The sequence below is a fragment of the Carcharodon carcharias genome, chromosome 14, assembly GCF_017639515.1.
Source record: "Carcharodon carcharias isolate sCarCar2 chromosome 14, sCarCar2.pri, whole genome shotgun sequence".
Lineage (NCBI taxonomy): Eukaryota > Metazoa > Chordata > Chondrichthyes > Lamniformes > Lamnidae > Carcharodon > Carcharodon carcharias.
Window position 1 is genome coordinate 142,823,234 of NC_054480.1, and position 15,039 is coordinate 142,838,272.

At 41.1% G+C, this 15,039-nt stretch overlaps 1 protein-coding gene across 1 annotated transcript in view; it reads right to left on the reverse strand.

The window, feature by feature from the left end:
* Window positions 1-847: 847 nt before the first annotated feature.
* The window catches only part of LOC121286976 (alpha/beta hydrolase domain-containing protein 17B-like), a 70,057-nt gene continuing 55,865 nt past the window's right edge, over window positions 848-15,039 (reverse strand). Inside the window, exon 4 of the mRNA XM_041204352.1 lies at window positions 848-4,350. Coding sequence (XP_041060286.1) covers window positions 4,122-4,350 — 229 coding nt within the window. The 3' untranslated portion in view covers window positions 848-4,121. The remainder of the gene's footprint in view (window positions 4,351-15,039) is intronic.

Here is a 15,039-nt window from a genome sequence, read left to right on the forward strand (position 1 = left end):
CACCATGTGGTTTGTAGCCCACAGAGAAGTCCTGGGAGCCATTAGCAGGCTCCAAGCTGTTAGGGCTCAGAAGTCCTGGAGAGCTATTTATAGCTCAGTACAGCCGGGAGACCTGAGTTCGGAGAATCCCAGGGCCAGTGCCAGTAAAAGAGTGGAATTGTGCCGATAATTAAGAGGTGGGAGTGTAGCTTTGTGAATCCCATGGAATGCAGTCTCAGGAGAAGAGACTGAGCAATCGGGAGCTGAGCAGTCATTGAAGCATCCTGAGTTGGAGCAGCTTTCAAGGGAATTCAGGGGCTAGTTCTTCAAAAGTGAAAAGTCGAAATCCCTCATGAAGTAGACAGAGCTTTAACAAGATTTTGAGACTCAGTGATTACGGACATCTGGGTGAGTTGCTGAGAAAACTGTGGAATCTGTCTTGGGTCTCATATGCCATTTAATGTGTAGTGTGGTGTGTTCAACCACAGTTTGCCTGTTAATTTGTATTTACCTTGTTAATTCTGAATGTCAGAATATAAGGTTGATATTGTAGGTTGTTTTACCTTTGACTATTGTATAGTAAAGTTTATTGCGTTTATTTAAAGTCATGGAATCTTGTGGTTTTATTTTCTTAGTGGGTAACTGGGATTTCAAACTTTATCTGCTTTAAAAAGGTTACTGGTCCCTAATTGGATCATAACACCCTCCATAAAGAATGAGTTAACAGTGCATGATAAGGTGGTCTACCAGCAAAGTAGCAGCCAATAATGAAAGCTATTTCTTTCATATGGTGACTCTTCAGTAGCTGTGCGTGTGCTTTACAATGTTAGAGATGTCACAGTAAAATGACAGAACTACTTTGTCAAAATTTGTTTTTAAATTTTCAGTTAAATACATTTAATATAATGTTGCAATAAAGAATTTTTTTTGTCATTGTTGCAAACAATAATTGCTTCAAAATAGAGAACAATCCAGTGGCATAAAGGGAAAATGACATGTCGTGACCAAAAGTACTTTAACATGGCTGGTTAACATTTACATTCAACCCCACCCTGTTTGGTTCCCATTTTACCACTTCTGACGATTGCACCATTTTACCTTTGCATGTCTATTATCTATTCAACATTAAAAGGTATTATTTTAGGGGTGAAACGTCTAAATTGCACCACTTCTGAGCAAGTTCTGGGAATGCACATAGCAAAACTGCAGACTCTCAATCTGTGATTGTCCATTTTTGAGATACACAGTCCCAGCTCTCACCAGGGAGTGAGACATTGGGATTCTTATCCCTTCATTTCTCCATCACCTGTTAACTACTAATTTAATGTAAAGATTTAGAGATGTGCAATAAGAATTATAATTAAAAAATACATCTTTACCTTAGAACCAATGTCCTATTTAAATGATTTCTATCATCTGATAATGGGCATATCCACATTTATAATCATCATGCACATATTATGGAGGCATTAAAAATATGAACACCTGCAGGGTACAAAGAGCATTAAAGCCCAGAACTAAGAAATTAATCATGGGCCCTAACTTAAGCCTAGAAATTAGTTTGTGATATTAGCATGCAAAAGCTTAATGGGTTTGTAATGATTTTCTGGCTGCTATTTTAACAGAGATGTTAAAACAAACCAATTAATTAAAACAGCGGACCGAGGAATGTCCTGCTAATGCATTAAGTGCTTGTTTGCTAATATCACAAACAATTTCTAGTCTGTATGCATTCTCATTAAATTTGACAATTTTCTTTCCCATTGTCCAATTGTTCCCTCCCTTCCTGCAGACGCCAAGCAAGCATGGAATTCCATATCACCAGCACCAATTATACTCTAGGTTCGCAAACGTGGTTCAGATACCAAAGGAGGAACTTCTTCAGGCTATTCAACTGTGGGCAGCACCACAACCTAGCCTGATGCTATCCTCAAAGTCCACATGTGTCCACCTTCTAGCAAATATAATTGGATAATGACCAAGAGAAGGCTGATTTTTTCCCCCCTTTGTTAACCCAATGGCACTATAAAAGCTGCCTTGGCCTAGACTGGGAATCAAATCTAGTACTTTTCCTGGATTGTATAGGGATGCTGGGCTCCATGTAATTTTGGGTACTGGACCTTTCTTCTCCAATTTCTTAGCAGTTCCAAACATTAAAAAAAGAGTATTCAATCCTACTAATTGCTGATATTTATAAATTAGTGAAATACCAGCTTTATTCATTAGCTCCAGGTCCTAGTGTTTGCAGATTGTGAAAATAACAAAAAGGTTCATTTAACACAATAGAAAAAGCGGTAGTGTGAATTTGAAATCGTGATTTACTGCACACCCTTACAGATAATCATTATGTTGATTATATTACGGCCATGCTTACCATTCTGGTGACCTTGCAGAAGAATGTATTGAACGTCAAACTTGCTGGGTGTCAGTAAATATGAGATGGATTTTTGTTTTTGCCCTCCAGTTTTCTCCTTTCCTCTCCTGAAAGTACCCGCCTCATGCTGGGTCAGTTCCACATGCACTGGCTGCCCTCACCTCATCCAACAGAACATTCATCCCTTGTGAACATTCATCCCTTGTGAGCCTAGAATGCAAGTGCTGACCTTGTTGGGACAGGGGAAAAAAGAGGCAAGTTGGAAATCGTAGTCAAGCCTGATCCTGTTCTCACCCAACACCAACAACATGCACACAATAACCAGCAGCAGTCACTGGATAGCAATCAGGAGTGGAAGACCTAGCTGATTTTTTTTCTTCTTTCCTTTGCCCAGGGACAGTGAGATTTCTAGCTCCTCTACCTCAGCTGAGATCAGCTAACTCAGCACAAACTCAAGACTTAGACCTAGGACCCCCTAGTCTGTATGGCTCAGTTTCACACTGTGCAGCACAGTTATCCACACTGAACCATCGAGGAAAGTTTCTTAGAGATGGATTTCAGAATCCATTTAATCTTGATTGCTCTGGACAGCTTACAATACAAAATGCAGGCCACAAGCAGCTACACTTAAACTTCAATGGATCTACCAAGTTGCAGCCAAACAGCTGAGGGATAGTTCAGTGCCCTAAACAATCTCAAAAGCACCAAATCTGTGCTGTGAAAGGCACCACTGGGTTGCAATTTGGCAGATTCTGCTATTGCAGACATCTGCAAATGCATCCCAATGAACACTGAAAGATCCGGACTCACTGGCTGCGGGAATGGCAGGAGTAATGCACGAACACCAAGTTTAAGATTTTGGTACACTGAGCTGGCTACTAAACTCACTTTACATTCACAACCTTAAACTAAACCACGTTTATAAAATAAATTTCAGCAATTTTTTTTTCTTACATAAAACATCTCCCCCAGGTTGGTTCTTTTACAATCACGCTCTCATTGATTATTGTCTCAGGCATTCTTTTCCAACAAAGATTCAATTCTATGGTGCTCAGTTGTACCATTTCTAACATGTGCTACCAATAAGCCATAGGTTAAACAATTTAATACCTGTGACTTGCTGACGGTATAGAATATCCCAAAGTCCTCCATATCCCTCAGTGTATGTTTAAATGGAGCCAAGAGATGGCAGCTCATATAGGAGTATGGGAAGGGCTATGATACATCACAAGCTGATATCAATATGACAGATCAACATTCTCAGTATTAAAGGATGAGGAAATAGTGTGGAGTCTTGTCTCTTTAAAGGGCAGAACCTTGCAATGCAGTTACTTTGGTCTTTTTTGCCAATTTTTTTACCCTTTCTGAATGAGATTATCACCACCTTAAAACTGCTACCCAAGGATGACACCAGAATTTGAAAAGATGAAATTTTAAAAATACACTATAGTACTCTTCCTCTTTTAGCCAAGATGACCAAACAGATTACATAAGGTAGCCTGCCTCTTAAAGGGACAAGTTCCACTTTATTCTGCTTTCATCCCTACAAATTTTTATACAAATAGAAAATTAACAATTTACTTGGGTTTAGGGTAATTAGCAATACTCTCAAGGCTAATTGCTGCATCACATCTGTCTTCTATGTTTTACCTGCACTAGCACCCAACGTGAATTAAAAAAAAACATCATGGTTGTGTTTGTATTTTCGATGCTATCCAAAGTTCTCCTGAAAAAATAGACTTTCCAAAATGTTTGTTCTTGGTTCCATTCAATTCCGTTGCACATTTACCAGTTCATATGAGATAAACTTTCGGAGCCGTTCCAGGTACTGACTGTACAGTTCAATGTCATTGTGACCAGCCCCCTCCACCCACAGTGGCTCCACTGCTTTCATGCAGCGCTCATACAATGCTAAGCCATGAGAGAAATCGATCACCTCATCCTCAGTGCCATGGATGATCAACACAGGAGATGTGATTTTGGAGATTTTATCAATGCTGTAAAATACAAGGAGAAAACAAATCAATGTCAAAATAAAAGACATCCTACTTCATTCAGTGTGAATAACACTGGATCAATTCAGACTGATGAATTTTACTTGAGGTTTGTTTTTGTAGAGAGGAGTAAATTTTATTTTTTTTTCAATTTTGTCTCTTCCACTTAAGGTTCCATTGGTCCTGTCCAAATTTACTTCATCTAGTTGAACATTCTTCATGCAATAGTTGAGACCTAGGCATTCTGCCTTGTGCTATGCTGGCCAATTTGGGTCGGTGGGCAGGCATTAGCATATGCTTTACTTGCATCTGGACAAGTGTATTTAACATGGTTGGGCTTATCCTGTGGACAGCTGGAAGGAAGGCAGGAATGTAGCAATGTACATCCCAGAGCACATATCCAGTTCTGCCCAGCCTAGTTCCACTGGTCATTGGTAATTGATAGCAGACCAGGGAACCTAGGCCAGAATGTAGGCCACAACGAAACTTCCCTACTTCAACTTGTCTGTAGAAGAAATAGGGCAGAGGAGGAGTGGAAAACTATGTATAGTATTCCACCCAAAAGAGCACAGTGCTGATTGATCAAATAGGTTATTCCTTGAACAAAAACAACAGACTCTCTTTTCCTGTGTAAATGAATCATTTGTTTGTCACCAAAACACTTGGGTGATATTCTCATTCATCCCAATGCTCCTGTTCAAACTATCTGAATTTTGTTAGTAAGCAGCACAGCAGCTGAAAACATTATCAGGTGAGAGAATTAGTGGGACTCTAGCAAACACATACAGGCCACATGTTATTCACATTACGCAGGTATCATATCCACGGCCCAATCATCTGGTTGAGACATTCTGTTTGATAACAGTGGCACTATACACTGGCATAGACTGAATGCATTGTGACATCTCTGGCACCTACCTCTATGTTGTGATGTAAATGGCTACAAATAACCTAAAGGCTATAACATTGGCAAAAGTTGCCAATATGGCCACACAGATTCCATTGTTGAGGCCCCACATTCTCAGGAATCCAGTCACTACGCAAAAGTGTAGTGTCCTCTTCTTCTGCAAGAGGATTCTGGTTGAAAAAGTGATAAAGTCATTCATACTAACAAACAAGATATCAGGGATCTGATGTTTGCAGTGGAGGCTGGCTGGTCTAGCAGGCGTTGTGAGGCAGCTCCAAAGGAACCATATACATGGAAGATCAAACCAGCAGCAGCTTTCACAACAATAGGCCAAGCTATTCCAGTCATGGCCCAATACTGCATCTGGTCTGCAGAAGGCGGCAAAGTTTTGAGACTACCTTCCTGGTGAAACAAAGGCAGCAGAGATAGATTTCCCTAGACATGCCCAGCTAACTAGAGGCAACTCTTTGGATAATGATGAATTCGGTTCTGTACATACTGATAAAACTCCTCATCCTTCAGCTCCCAGGGAATATTCATCCTTTACAATGTTAATAGGAGGTGAAAACAGGAAAAACAAGACGTATCTAGTCCACAATAGGGCAATAATACAAAAGAATACAGCTGGCCTCTGAGCTGAAGTGCTATACCAATTTAATTTTAGGGTTCAGAGTACGTGTCAACAATGGACACCAGCACGTCAGTGGGGGCCGAGGAGACAGCAAGTTTTGAGAGTTGGGCAAAGGAAGCAATGGTGACAGCAGTCAGAAGAACATCACAGCCTAGAAATTACTATGTGACTTTAATAGAGGAGCTACCTATTTTAAAATGTTTTAATTCTTCACTTACAGTAGCAAACAGAGAAATATCATTGAAAGTCATAAGCATTTGCTCATTAATATTACAAACAGTAATTTCAAAGATCACAACTGACTGAAGTTCAATTAGCTGAATCGGGGTATTAGAATGACCCAGGTTATTGATTTTGCTTAAACAATCTGGAAATTCAGGAAACATACAAGTTTTTGTGCAATATTGCTTAATTCCTTTAAGCAGACCATTCATTTATTACGATAGTTTTCAAACATTTCTGTCAGGAGCCCTTGTAAATCACAGGATCGTTGCAACACAGGAAGCTATTCGGTCCATCATATCTGCACTGGCTCTACGAATGAGCAATTTACTTAGTGCCATTCTCCTGTCTTCTCCCCATAACCCTGCACATTCGTACTAACGTTTCCAGGCATCCTCTCATTCTACAAATAATGACACACCCCTGAGAATCTTTGGCCAATACTGACAGTCTTGGGTGCTCTATTTGAACTTCTGCAGAGAAAGGGTACTGTCATTGCAGAAAATGTTTTTAGCATATAATAGAAATAAATAAAGTGCTGTTAAATCAACTATAAAGATAAGCCCTCATTTTTATATGTAATAGTTTATCTCATTTCTCAGAAATGTCTAAAGTGCTTCACGTACAATGAACAACAATATCTGTTTTTATGTAGACAAACAGGGAAGAGCGCTAAAATCTGATTAGATGGACATAAATCTGATGACTTTACAGAATCTGGGCAGACAAAGGCCTACAGTTTAAAACCTCTGGTTTCAGGTGATTGCTTTAAGTAAACCTTCGCAGCATATCTCCATTGACATGTGGAATGAAATGGTCATCTTGCAAAACAAGAAACTTCGCCAGTTTTAAAGGGAGTACAATGCTTGGCAATATCACATATTGGTGTTTGTTTCCGTGGGAAATAAGTCAGACAGGGCTAGTTAATCCTGCACATCCTGGTAGTAGGTTTAGACAACGCCATATGCGCATTTTTGTAGCACACAATATTTATACACATTGTGCTCAAAGCATTAAAAGGAACACATTTTATTGTAGCCACATCCTACCAAGAGGTCATTAATTTTTAAGGAGTGTCAAACTAATTGGATTGCTCTTTCAAAGAGCTGGCACAGGGTATGATGGGCCAAATGGTCGTCTCCTCTGCTGTGTTGTAACATTCTATATATAAAAAAAATGGGCATGTTCCCAGTGCTCATCAATGCTGTGCCTAGACTGGGCACTGGGATGTATGCAATAGGAACCAGGGATATCTTATGTCTTAGCATTCTTCCTTCCTGGGAGGAAACAGTTTGGCTCCTCTCAGCATCTATTCCCATGACGCCAAGTTCTAACTATTCATATGCAGGGAGGAGTTGTGGGCTCTGTTCCTTAAATCACTGGTCATGAAGACGCTGCTATAAACACACGACTCCCCTTTGTATTCCAGCCCCTCAAAACAAAGGCCAACATTCTGTCGGTTGTTCTGATTGCTTTTGTACCTATCTACTTGTTTTTAATGATTTGTGTACAAGAGAGACACAACTCAGTAAAATCATTAAAAAATATGATTGTTTACCCTAGACAAGAAGTCACCCAAAGGAACATTTTATAATGAAAAATGACAGATTCTGCCACCGTCACTATTCTTAGAAATATAACAGGCTTGACCTTGGTTATTTCAGTGGAAGTGTGCATCACTGGCCCATAGAGCCTAGAAATAATAGGCATGCAGCAGCAGACCATCAAGGTCAAAGCTGGAATGACTGTTTCAAGAGAAGCAACAAATCTTCACTTGGTATTAAGAGAGGCTAAGATCTCACTACAAAAGAAGCTATTTTGCAGTTTTGGAAATCTCACACGTTGTTATCTCTGAGGAGCTACTAATGATCACCAGGGGGCTGCACAGCCCAACTTCAAAGGGAGCTACATCGAAGGCCTTTTGTATTTGATTAAAAAAATACCTGGAAAAACTCAGCAGGTCTAACAGCATCTGTGGAGAGGAATACAGTTAACGTTTCGAGTCTGTATGACTCTTCAACAGATTTAGCTCATGTTCTGTTGAAGAGTCATACGAATTCGAAACGTTAACTGTAATCCTCTCCGCAGATGCTGTCAGACCTGCTGAGATTTTCCAGGTATTTGTATTTTTGTTTTGGATTTCCAGCATCCGCAGTTTTTTGCTTTTATTTTTGTATTTGATAACCCAAGCTGGCCAGTGGATACGGAATGTCTATTAAGACAATGACCTCTCAAACATTCCTTCTAACCCATAGTGGCTAAGACATTATCTGTCTGCAAGACGTCAATTTCCAAACACTGAACAAACATCCTTTGTTGAAGACATCGTGGAGCGATAAAGTCTCATGACCTAGGCCTCTAGCTTATTGACCAAGTAATATTGCCTTGCTGGGATGAATAGCTCAATCTGTTTATCTGACTAAGAGACCACGCCGAAGGAGCTCTGGCCCAGATTGGACACTTGGCCCCATGTACTATGCTTCTGCTGGAAGTCTGTACCATTGTCTACAAGACTGATTCAGCTCTGCATGCCGATCTTATTAAGTGAAGTCAGCACCACCAGAAAAGTGAATTACCCAGCATCGGTTTTCAACCCACTGACATCCATAAAGGAATACCTCATTGGACTTTGATTCTGGAATCCACGTGAACCGATATTTATTTTATGTGGCCTCTGTACCGTAAATCCTTCTTTTTTCTATCTCTCTCTTTTCTGCCTGAGTGTGGAGGCGATGTTGCGAACCTCCTCCCACATTCAGAGTATGTGTAAATAAAGAAACCCTTTGAGTTCATCCTATCTCAAGTTTGCTGTGGAGTTATTAGTGGAAAATTGGATCACACAAAAACTGAGGGATTGGGGAAATACACCGCCATTTATAAAGAGGAAACCGAATCAAAACACCTGTTTATGGGCGGGTGGTGAGAGGAGAAATTAGTGCTGTTTATATTAACCCACTTTTGTTTATAACAGAAATCAGGAGCTCAAATCAGGGATCACCCATTTGAATATGACCAGAGTCCAAGACAGACATGAGCCAAATCTGATATAATAGGAGCCAATTGGAAAGCAAAAAAGGGAAAAAGTCGGTGGTTAGAAAGGAGAACCCCCACAAACTGGTGTTCCCATTGTAATAAACCAAGCCATTTCAAACTTGAATGCTGGAAGTTGCAAGGAAAGCCTGTAGGTCTAATAGAGCTCCACATGAGTAGTCCCTCAAAGGACACCCCAATGGACAGAGCAACAAAGCAGGCAGAGATCCTCACTCGGTCCTTAATGCTGGAGGGAAACCAAAACCTACAACTCCCCCCCCCAAACTGCCCAAGTCCTCCCTGACTGCCAAAGCCCTGATCAGTGGAGGAGAGGAGGAGGATCTATGTTTGCATCCCTCCATGGGGTCCACCTGGAGTGTGGCCTTGTTTCAGGCCCTGTCACGGCAGGAATTATCCCTGAACTACCAGTAGCAGGAGTTAATTTCCTTCTGGGAAACGATTTGGCTGGCAGGGAAGTGCTATCCAGCAAAAGAAGAGACCAACATCAGCCAGCAAAAATCTGCAGGTGTGTAGAAGGCTGGGGAATGTTAGAGGCCCAAAAGGGTGAAATAAAACCCATAACCAATGAACGAGAGCTGCTTGAATATAACAAGGCCAAAGCCAGGCCAGTAAAGTTAAGAGGGCCAATAGAATTTATAATAGACTCTCAGAATATCTCAGAATTAAACAGGGAGCAAAGAAGCCCTAGAGCAGGAAAACAGAGTGAGGGAGGTGCCCCACATAGTCAAAGAGCCTGAAGGAAGGCAACTTATTTAACCATATAAGACCAAGGTTAAGGGGAATAGCCTGAAGCATGGCTTGGCAGTAATCTTCTTTCCAAATTTAAATAGGGACAAAGGGAGTCTCCAAACCGACGAGCAGTTAGGGAGTGAGATGCCTCCCCCAGCGGAGGCATCACAAGGGAGTGTAGCCGGAGCTACCCCTCTACTTGAAAGCAGTGGTGTTCGAGGCGATGCGGAATAAGTTAGGAGAGCGCCCACTCCCATGCCAAAGACACTGGCTAAGAAACCATTGATTGGCCTAGCCAGCAGCTATATGGCAAATATAAATGGGGGCCAGGGAAGTTCCCAAATTGGCACAGAGAGGGTGATGCCACACTTAGTTGAAAAACCACAAGAAGGTACAGCAAGAGCTGACCACCCACCAGAGGGCAGCAGTGTTCCAAAAGACGTAGTCTACTCCCAACTGACCAGCAGAGGTTCCAACCAGAATTGGATCCCATCTCACCCACCTTAGCGCAAAATCACGAGGCAATCTGACAGAGCTGCCCACTGCGTTCAAAATGACCCATACCTGCCTGCTGCTGTGCCAACCCATAGCACCTAGCGACAGTAACTGGGAAACCCCAGTTATGCCAGCGCCTGAGCCGGACACTAAACCAGAATCCTGAAAGAGGTCCAAGTCCCATTAACACACCCCAATCTCCTGACAACCAGCCTAACCACAGTCCCTAGGTTTGAACAGCTAAACCCAGAGGTTACCAAGGTGGACAGGAAGGAGACAAGCTGGATCAGAGTCACTCAGCCCTATGATCAAAGGACCTGGCACTCAGTGAGATACCAGGCATTCTCCTGCAGATAGCCCAGAGCAGCTGGACCATTACTCACCCAGTATGTTAACCACCCTGTAAAACCCCCAGACGCTTGAGAGCACAATCAGGAGTTGGATTTCTGAAAGCAATGGCTTTACTTATGCCTGATCCCCAACAGAGGAAATTCAGAACTATAGCAAGGCTTCCCATAAAGACAGGTTTGAATCTTCCCACATCACTTAACCATTTCACATCCCAAGACTGTCCGTCTGTGACCCCCTGAACAAAATAAGCCATCTGGCAATTTTAGGAAAACTCACCTCGTTACCTCTGAGGAGCCACTAACAACTACACCCCCCTTACCATGTAGTACAGCCCTACTGCAAAAAGAGTGATACAAAGATCATCTGCATTTAATCACCCAGGTTGGCCAGGAGGAAATGGAACGTCTGCTAAGACAAAGGTCCTGCAACCTTCCTTTCAATTCCTAATGGCTAAGACAATTAAGAGTCTTTGGAACCCTTTGTCAAAGGCTGGGTAGGCCGAGAGGTAGGAAGCCATGTGACATGGGCCTCAAGCCTGTGGAACAAGTAATACTGGCATGCTGAATTGCACAATCTCAGTCTGTTTATCTTCTGACTGGCAGCCTCTCAGAAAAAGGAGCCCTGCCCAAATTGAATACCTAGCCCCATCTATACTGATTCTGTTCGAACTTCTGTACAATTGTCAACATCTCCGCATGCCTCTCTAATCACGTGAAGTCAACACTATCATTAAAATGAATTATACAGCATCATTTTTCAACCTGCCAACCTCAGCGAAGGAATACCTAATTGGACTTTCATTCTTGACTCTGGAACCCACGTAAAACAAGATTTCTTTTCTCTGTAGTCTCTGCACTGCAAATCTTTCTTTGCGCTGTCGCAGTGTGGTGGCAATGTTGAGACCCTCCTTTTGCGTTTTGAGTGTGCACAAATAAACTGACCCTTTGAGTTCAGCCTCTCGCAAATTTGCTGTGGGGTTATTAATAGAAAATTGGATCACTCCAATCCCGTGGGGGTGGGAAACATGCTACCGCTAATGGAGAGGGGGACAAATCAAAAACACCTTTCTGTTTACGGACAGGTGGTGTAAGGAAAAATTAGTGCTGTTTAAATTAACCTTCCCTCTTGTCCATAACAGTGTCAATTCCAAGCAGTCTTGTTAAGATTGGGAAATGACTATTTGGGAATTTGGGAGGATGAGCCCATGTCCCATCTCATACTGACATCTGTGCCTGTGAAATGCATGTGATGCACACCACGAGACAGACCAGACACATGTAGAGATGCCCCAATGAGTGTGTACACAGTACTGGTGCTGGGTTGAGACTTTCATGAAAACATTTCACATCTTTACAAGTCTAAGTCACGAGGCTGATTCCTAATGCCAAAGAACTGAATTATGCAGAAAATTTTGGAAGGGAGTCAGTGCATGTGAACTAGTATTTTAGTGGTGCATTGGACCACAGTTACAAGCATAGAAATGAAAAATTAGATTTATTACATTAAATTAAATTGAGAGAGTAGGACAAAAAGTGACAGATTCAAAACAATTAAAAGTAAACTTAAGACTGACGTGAACAAATTCTTCTGCATACAACCATCAAAAAAAACCCTAGAATCATTTATGGAGTATTTGGATGCTACAATGACTTCAGTATTCCTCTGGATGGATGAATTCAGTTGGGTTGAATGGCCTCCCTCATCTGCAACTATTTGTCAAAGCAAGACATATGAAAAAAGTTGCACTGAAATATTATACACTCTTAGTACTTTTCCCTCAAGATTTGACAAGAGCTATTGGATCATTATTGAATCTGAAACAGATAAATTACAACATGGAAACAGACCATTTGGCCCAACTAGCCCATATTGGTGAATTGTCCATAATCCCAGTCATCCTAATCCCATGGTTTTGCCTGCTTTCATATCAGTTTATTTCCCTTTCCTTCAACCATCTTATCCAACAGGAACAGGAGTAAGCCATGCAAGCTCTTGCGCCAGTTCCATCGCTCAATCAGATCATGACTGATTTGTACTTCAATTGCAGATTCCAGCCTTCCCCCATATTCCTTGATACTTCTATCAAATAAAAATCCATGGATTTCAGTTCTGAAAATTGACATTGAATTAGCATCCACACTATGAAGAGGAGTCATACGGATTCGAAATATTAACTCTGTCTTCCTTTCCACAGATGCTGTCAGACCTGCTGAGTTTTTCCAGCTATTTTTGTTTCTGTTTTAGCATCCACACTAGTTTGGAGAAAACACCTCAGTCAGATTATCCCTCAATCTGCTACGCTCAAGGGAAGGCAAGCCAGGTTTATGCAATACTGCCTCATAATTTAACCCTCCAAGCCCCAGTAGCATTTTGTTAAATCTGTGATGAAACCCCTCCAAGGTCAATATCTCCTTCCAGAGGGACAGTGCCAAAAACTGAATGCAGTGCTTCAGACAGGGTCTGATCAGGACTCTTGGAAGCATAACCTCCTCCCCATCACATCCTAGCCCTTTTGAAATAAAAGCCAACATTCTATCAGCTGTACTAATTGCTTTTTGTACCTGTCTACTAGCTTTTAATGATTTGCGTACTTGAGGCTTCCAAATATCTTTGCCCCCCCACAATTTGTTTCTCGTCATTTAGAAAATACTCCAATTCATCTTCCTTGACCTCACTTGCCCACACTGAACTCCATTTGCTGTAGTTTTGTACACACAATCTGTTTAAGTCCCTCTGAAACATCTTGCTCACATCTACATGATATACTGGCCTTTAAGCTTAATGTCATCTGCCTACTTGGATATACAGCTAACCATTCATGTAAGTCAATGATGTTTATGGTGACAACTGAGGTTTCAGTACAGATCATTGGTACATCACTTGTTATTTCTCACTAATAAGAGTATATTCACTTTAGCCCTGCTCCCAACCAATTACCATAATCTATTCTTAAATTTTGACATGGTTTCCATTTCAATTGCTAACTCTGGTGGTGTATTCTATAGCCTCACAGCCAACTGTGCAAAAACGTTTCTCCTACTCTGTGCTAATCTCTTATATTTAACCTTTTTTTCATAACTTTAGACACATTATCCTTACATTGCCATTCTTCTAAAGAAAATAGCTCAAAGTTTCTGACTCACTCTTTGTACTTGTACATACTTACTGAATCTTTGCTGTATTCTCTCTATTACCTCAACATCCTTCCAATAGTGTGCAACCCAAAATTACAACCGAGGTCACACTAACGCATTCAACATTAAATCACACTTGTTAACTTATATGCCACCTTCTCAAAATTCAGTATTCAATAATGTTATTTGACCTTTAACTAACCTTGATCAATTTGAAATGTTGATTTTAAAGGCTTGTGGAATGCAAACATCCACTCTCCTATACCACTCAATCTTCTGCCCCAAAATACAAAAATTTTACAATGCAAAATTATATTACTCCACATTTATTGACATTGGATTTTTAATCCAATTTCACCCTCTGATCAAGGTCTTCTTGTAACTTGCTTTGGTTCTCAATGATTTGATGTGCCACACATTCTAGTATATTCTGAAAATGTTAAGAAAGCTTTAAACGTAAAATTCTGTAAACACAGCCTTGGAAGCAGGGCCTTTGGAGTGGGAGGTTCAATCACTGATTTACCATCATTGTGCTTGTGTGGGAAGTTGCTAAATCATGTAGGCTGAAAAGCTACCATAGCTGATAACTGGGGTTTGCTGCATCCCTTTCCACTGGTTTACATAAGCGTATAATCATACTACAGCTGTAGCACTGGAGGAACACTGCCCCTGCCAAAGCAATATGGCTGTGCAATATGGCCACCCATACACATCTGCACTGGTCTGTGCATGCGCAGAAATCCAATGATGTGCACATATCAGTTTACCCAGCACACTGCCAACTCATCTTGCTTTCTAACCTCAGGTATTCAGTTATTCAGAGTTGCAGAAGGTGGGAAACAGTGTTCCACAAGGATCAGTGCTGGGACCACTGTTCACTATTTAATGATTTAAACTTTGCAATCTAAAACACAATTTTTAAATTTATGCATGGCACCAGATTGATGAGGACAATCAATACTGGGGAGGACTGCAATAACTTACAGGAGGTCATTAATAAACTTGCAGAATGGGCAAATAATTGGCAAATGAAGCTCAACACAGATAATTGTGAGGTAGTACATTTTGGTAGCAAGAATATGGAGGTCACGTTATTTGGAAGGTACAAGTCTAGGTGGGATAGACGAATAAAGGGATCTCAGGGTACAAATAAACCAATCATTAAAAGTTGC